The sequence below is a fragment of the Penaeus japonicus genome, unplaced genomic scaffold (assembly GCF_977035675.1).
Source record: "Penaeus japonicus unplaced genomic scaffold, GWHDUDI00000001_assembly GWHDUDI00000012, whole genome shotgun sequence".
Taxonomy (NCBI): domain Eukaryota; kingdom Metazoa; phylum Arthropoda; class Malacostraca; order Decapoda; family Penaeidae; genus Penaeus; species Penaeus japonicus.
This window is the reverse complement of record NW_028234414.1, coordinates 16639125-16646622: the sequence shown is the minus strand read 5'-3', so window position 1 is coordinate 16646622 and position 7498 is coordinate 16639125. Positions and strand designations below refer to the sequence as shown.

The following is a 7498-nucleotide window of genomic DNA, read 5'->3' as shown; positions in this document are numbered from 1 at the left end:
TTTTCATTGTTCTGTAACTAAACTTTTCAATCAATCTCCCCCTCCCCCTTCCCCTATATACTTTCAATATTTTATTACTTTGTTTTTGGTTAGAAAATTCACCAACTTTGCCTACAGGGTAATTAAACATTTAAAAAACATAGGAAATTTGTACACACCATTCCTAATTTTTAGTTTTCTTTCTAGAGAGGGAGTCTTTACTTCTAATGGTCTTGCCACAAAACTTCATTAAAAAGAACTAAAAATGCATTTCCTTCCAGTTACAGTAATTTGAATGGCTTATAATCTTGGCTTTGACAATTTTGCACAAAAGAATAAAAGGGTAAGAAGCTCAAATCTCCAGCTAAAAAAATAATCAAAACAAAAAATAATTAATAATGCAGATTCAATGAAAGAATAATTAGTAAAAAAAAAAAGAGACTTAAAGCTGACCTCTTTAGACAAATAACTTGTAAAGGAGCAATCATGGTAAGTTAGAAGTGGAAAGGATGAACAGAAGTGATTTACTGATTTCTTAGAATATGGACCAGAAGTACTTATTTGCTAATTTTCATAAAACTAGTACTAGAAATCAACAATCTGCAAAATCTCAAGAGAAAGCCACCAAGTAGTAGTCCTTTGGGATGACAATAACGAATGGGTTCAGTGTATATTATGCACAATAGTGTCGTGGAATGTGTGAGATAATTGAGTTATTTCTTCTGCTGCGTGATAGCAAAATATATATTCTCACTATTATCTTACTAGAATGAGTGAAGTAAAACCATTTACTGATATCGACTCTAGAAGTGGAAGTTGGGAAAACCTCTGCAGATTATGAGTGACATACAGGCATATTATATGGTGTTAAAGAAAATGAGTAACTCTTTATATCTAGACCATATACAGTCATGAGAGTTAGGGACAACCAAGTTGGGCTTTTGCCTCTTATCCCACAGTCTCACATTTTGGGGAATTTTTATACCTGCTTCAAAAAATGGCATTTCCAAATCAATTGTTATGAATAATAATGTCAAAATCAAGTTTTAAAATTCATTACATGAATATAGAACAAAATATAGCAATCAAGCTTCCAAGGGGCTGGATCTAAAGAGTTAAGGCATGATGTAGTGATATTAGGAATTTCAAAATAGTATCCTTAAAAAAAAAAAAAAAAAAAAAAATCTTTAGAATTGTGCGTAAAACAAGGAATGCAAAATTTATATGTGGATTAGTTATTGACAGAATTTAGGAACTAACACAAAAAATAAAAAGGGTTTAGATACTTCAATATCAGGGGTGTAAAATATACAGTATCTTATTGCAGGTAGGAATAGGAATGTAGTTGAAGCCATGGTCAATACAGTATTGCTGGCCAAAAATTGATAACAGAATGTAAGCATACTAGTAGTAAGAACTTTCTGCCAGAGGGCTTCAGAATTAGGAGCTTTCAGGTATATGAATCATTCAAAAGTTGGAATTCCATTGTTAATTGCAGTATCTTAAGGTAAGTAATTCTACAAGGTTTGTTGTTGCCTTTTATTCTTTGTAGTACCTGTTCCATACATTTTCACTGGAGTATATTAAATGTCCTATCATGTATAATGCTTTTAAAGTTTTCACGGTAGTATGAAAAATACAGATTCTCCATCTAGACAAATTACATTTACCAATTAAGAAGCCTGTTGCTATGGCCAATATAACATATCCTGAAAGGAAATAATGAACCAATCTTTAAGTGTGATTTCTTGTCATATCTGGACTTTAAATGTTCCCATCTTACAACATATATATTAAATACACAATATATAGTAGTATTACTTAAAATACAAAGGTGCATGTGGTCTAAGAAAGCAACTTTTATTGTTATTATTTTACCAACAAAATACATGTTACCAAATGCCAGTCTTGGATAATAATTTCCTAATGCCATGATGAGATTTGTATTTAACTGCAAGGAACACTAGGGATTGACATAATACTGGTAATATATTAGAGTCAAAATAAAACACAATTACAGTATTTGTAAATAAACATACAAAAAATAAACTGCCTAATTGAGCCTTTACATATATAAACAGCTTGACGAAGAGTATCTATCATAGTAACCTTAATTGTATTTGGTTTTCTGGTAATTTCAGACATTCCAAAATTTGCAAAAGGTACTTATGTGGAAAGCCCCAAACCAAGCTGTGATAAAGATGTTCTTTCATTTCATTTAGCTAGTTATATCCCTTTAGGATAGCTTTCTATAAGCAACCTTTTACAAGAAAAAAGTAACAAAAACTGAAATAGAAACCTGTAAATACACAACACATCTCATTTGGTAGCTGATAATTCTGAATACATGTTATATAGTTAAAACTCAAAATGAATGCAGTAACCACAACAAAGTGCCATAAACACAAATAATTATGCATTACACTGATGTTATGTTTCAACTATTCCTGTCAGGATTGTGTCATAACAAGTCAGTCGCTTCCTACATCCTGTTCTCCAAATGATAAAAGTAAAGTATTTATAATGAATATTAGTTTTTATTTGTAAATATTTCAATCACATCAACTCCATGAATCACAAATAATAAGATACATCAATTTATGTAAAATGTATTCCTCACCATTTCTAAAACTGAGGTAGAAGAAACTATAACAAAAACAATGTTTTTCCATTGACAATTCATTCCATATGTATCAAATACAAAACAAGTTTCACTTATAAACATTTTAGCATTACAGACCATAAAAATAGAGATATTTCATTCTTTCCAATTCTGTTCTCCAAATATTTATTGATACATTCTGTAAAGTCTGCACTAACAGTGAAGGAGATATGCTTATCTTCTGTAAAAGCTGTGCCTAAGCAACCAAAGGTTGTTCATCTATTGGGCTTAACTAATTGTTGCTCAAAGTTCTACTTTTATCTTCGCAAATGTATTACTGCAAGGCATATCTACTCCATATTCAAAGTTGTCTTATGAATGTTATGTGTAGAGAGCAATGCTTATAATGTGATCATTTGTGAGCTATTATAAAAAAGCATAACTATAAGTAGGCAAAGACGTTCATATTCTTCCATAAGGAGCAGAGATATTAATATTGTCAGTAAGAAGCAATATTTACTGATCCTTCATATTTTACTTATCTGTAACAAACAGGCCAAAAGTGAAACTCATCTTCAGGAGAACACATTTTGTAGGAGTGGACTGAACAAAATAATTTTAGTAGCCATATATGATGTTACAAAACACTAATCACAAAATATTGTGTATCTGTGATTATACAACAGCAAAAATCTAATCATTTTTGCCGAGATGAACAACAAAAATTATTAGTGATTCTGGTTCATACATTTGTAAGTATTATGGATGATTTACCATCATAACATACCAAAGTACAAGACCAAACAGACTGCAGCTGCCTGAGCTTCCCACAACTGGCCTCCTTTTTATCCACACTTTTTTGCCAGCTGGACCTTCCATGTAACACATATGATTATACAGCACATAGTGTTCTCAAAGCAGTTCTTCTTAGAGGGATCTTAAAAGGTATACAGTAGCTCTAATAGGTCTTAAACATAATACTTCTATTAGCGAGCAAAGTTTTAAGCTTACAACATACATATTCTTTTGTTATATTCTTATGATAAAGCAATGATGACTACTATATGGGCATAACTGGTAACATCCTTTCAGCGCCATTAATTCAGCTAAATAATGTTACAGAAAAGACCACTGACTAAGAGGATTGTGCTGTCTTGCAAAATAGTGATGGCACAATATCTATCACTAAATATGGAATTAATTTAATTTATTAACTTCTTGATTATACAAGATATTACATTCAGTTCTTGAAGCAGAGCAACTCACTGTGTCACATGTCCTGTTTGCTGAGAGTGGCATTTCAGTGGCAATTAATGGATGAAGACCAGGTAGTGGATGGGAGGCAGCATAACAAGGCGGAGGTGCGGGCGGAGGCATGGTGGGGTGGGCTGTGGCGGAGATGCAGGCAGAGGTGGCAACTAAAGGAGGGAGCAGCACCTGCGAGGAATTATGATTCAGCTGGCGTAACTCACAGCTCCCGTCTGTAGGGGGAGACAAATTGTGCGATGTACACTCCTGCCACACCTACGGTCCTCGGAGGTTAGTATCTCCACCTACAACACAGGGAGAGTTGGGGAGACGTACAGAGAGCGAAATAAAGTACATTTCTACTGATTTCTACTCAATTTTGTCAGTTTCACAAATGTTAAGAAAATCACATATGCAAATATGAACTCTTTGGGAAACAAAATCTTAATTTCTTAATATTTCATGAAAAGTGACAAAATTATGTATCATCAAGTAATATTACAAGGGGTTCCCAATAAAAAACTACAAAAAATACTAAATGGACAATATGACACATAAACATATAAGGAGAAAGACAAATAAAGGTTCATGTATATTACTGAGTGACAAGCAAAAACCTCTATTCAATGTTATTCTATTTTTCATTTGGTAACTTTTCCTTGTTTTTCATGATTACGCATTTCACTTTGCTTTGATATTCAATTCTGGTCAATATCTGCTTCTATAGAGCAATTAATATGTAAAATAATTTGTGTGTATAATGTAAAAAACAACTTGGAGTAAGGAACAGGAATTACAGCATTTGATTTTCATTAAAAATATCAACTTGACTATCCAGTTCACTATTGAAAAGGAGCAGACAATTTCCTGATATCCTTTTCATAAAAAAAAAATCACCAGTGTAGAAATTAGATATGAAAATACAATTCAAAGCTTGCCCACAAGATGAGACATAACAAGATTTACCTAACCAACCTATATACAATACAAAGAGCAAGCTCAACATTATGCAATTATTAATCATATACATTAGCACACAGTCTACAAGAATCAAATAATTTAAATATAATTTCTAAACACTAAGATGAAATAATCCAATATCAAAGAATTTACACATGAGTACTTCTGCTAATGAACATAAACTATTGTAAAATATACCTTATGCACCACATACCACTACTAAACACTAACTTTGATCAAAACATCTTGAAACTGGCCTAAAATCCTAAATATTCTTGGCTATTACACTGAATCTGCTTCTGCTTCTTCTGCTTGCAAACACATGCATGCACACGCACATCCACAAATGCACTCATAAATGTGCACACACAAGCACATGCACACACAAACACACACACACACATATATACATATATATATACATATACATAATATATATATATATATACATATACATATACATATACATAATATATATATATATATATACATATACATAATATATATATATATATACATATACATATACATATACATATCATCATCATCATCAGCCTGTATCAATCCACTGCAGGACGTAGGCCTCTCTCAATCTTTTCCAGTCATTCCGGTCTTGTGTCCTCTGATTCCAGTTTACTCCTGCGAATTTTGCTATTTCATCCCGCCATCTAGTCATTGGTCTTGCCCTGGGTCTCTTTGTGTCGTGTATTACCCATTCTGTTGTTTTCTTTGTCCACCTGTTGTCCTGTCTCCGATATATGTGTCCAGCCCACTGCCACTTTTTCTTTTTGATGGTCTTGAGTATATCCTCTCTCTCTCTCTATATATATATATATATATATATATATATATATATATATATATATATATATATATATATATATATATATATATATATATATATATATATATATATATATATATATATACACACACACACATATACACATATACATATATACACATACATATACATATACACACATACATATACATATATATATATATATATATATATATATATATATATATATATATATATATATATATACACATATATATAATTTTCATAAACTTATTTACTGGAATAACAAACTCAAAGCCCCTACTGTTTATTTACACAGTGCATGGACAAGATCACATATATACATTAAATGCTCATATCATACATAAATATGTATATATCACACCACCTGATACAGATAAATCTCAAGGGGGCTTCACCAAGTCCCTGGCATAGTCCCCTAGGACTTTCCAATATTGATTTTTGTTGTATGTAAATTATAATACCATTATATTTTCTAAACAGATATAATTAAAACATAACTGTTCTATTCACTGACTAATTCATTTTTTCTTTGGTTTGTACTAAAAAAGATAAGTGTAAATGGTATAGTAAAGTTGGGGGCTTCACAAGCACCCAGTGAACATCCCCTTGATCCACCCCTGTATCAACTTTCAAAAATGTATAGATGATTACAGTCCATTTGACCATTTAAAAATAGTATTTAGCAATTTAATAATTGTTTCTCTTTGTAAGAGTCACATTTCGTATCCATAGGCATAATTGCTACTGACTTCTATGCACATCCATCTCTGCTGAGGTGGATGCATATAATAATTGGTTTTAAGGATAATATTAAAATATTTCATAAACATATACTTCCTTAATTGAGAATTCAGTTTCAAAATGCTAAATCTAATAAGCATTTATCACTTTCCAAAATATTAATCACTTTTTTTTGGCTTTAGCTACTGAGAAAATTCAGATAAAAAGAAATCCATAATCATTTACTTCAATATCAAAATCTGAATCTGCATCAACTAAATATTTCATTTGAAGTGAGATACGGCCAAGGCCATCATTAAATATGTAAAAAATTAGACTTTACCAATTTCAAGGATAAATCAGTATCATCAGATGACAACAAACTGTTAAATTGTTATTTCTGGAATACTAACTAGAATAAAAATTGTTCAGCATTGGCTAGCAAATTAATTATTTCTTGTAAAAGTGACTTAATATTCAGTGTCAGTACTCCAACTTGTAAACCACAGCATGATGTAAACCCAATTGAATAATGAGTTGGAAAATACATCATAATGATTATTAGTTTAGTTCCAATTACAATTATTTTGGAGGAAAAAATATTTATATATTTACTGAAATATTAATATGAGACAATTCCATATGGCTCATTCCTTCCTTTGATTACATTAGGCACACAAATTATTTGCCTTGCCATATAAATTTTCTTCATTAATTAAAAATCCTCAAAACAGAAAACTGGTGAACTAATAATTTCCACACACATTCATTCACACTTATAAAAAACAACAACTATGAATAATTCATAAATGCTAGATATGTAACTTGCATACTTTCCATTGTCAAATTATCAATTTGCATTTATAGATTTCCTAATTCAGCTTATTCTTAACCCATTCGCGCCGGTTGACGTGCTGACACGTGGTCGAAAAAAGCCCCGGACCCGGGTGACGTCCTGGCACGGGCTACATTTTCGGCCCGCGCGCCGGGAGGCCAGTAGCGACGTGCTGAAACGTCTGCATTAGAATGATAGATTATTCTTAGTACAATTCGATTTTCATACTTGATTTGCCTTAGCTACTTTAGTTTATCCTTCTAAATAGTAGAAAATGGGATATAACGTAATATGAATGACGTCACAGGTACATACGTAATCTTGA

The 7498-nt window shown here is 31.6% G+C and overlaps 1 protein-coding gene across 10 annotated transcripts in view; it reads right to left on the bottom strand.

Annotated features, from left to right (window-relative positions):
- Window positions 1–1504: 1504 nt before the first annotated feature.
- Window positions 1505–7498, bottom strand: part of LOC122259326 (protein-L-isoaspartate(D-aspartate) O-methyltransferase) — a 26071-nt gene continuing 20077 nt past the window's right edge. For 3 of the 10 annotated variants that reach the window (XM_043026032.2, XM_086542512.1, XM_086542510.1), the window contains exon 8: window positions 1505–4062. In XM_043026032.2, coding sequence (XP_042881966.1) covers window positions 4050–4062 — 13 coding nt within the window. In that variant the 3' untranslated portion in view covers window positions 1505–4049. Of the gene's footprint in view, window positions 4135–7498 lie in introns of all 10 variants that reach the window. The other 7 variants (XM_043026029.2, XM_043026034.2, XM_086542507.1 and 4 more) reach the window with 3 other exon arrangements.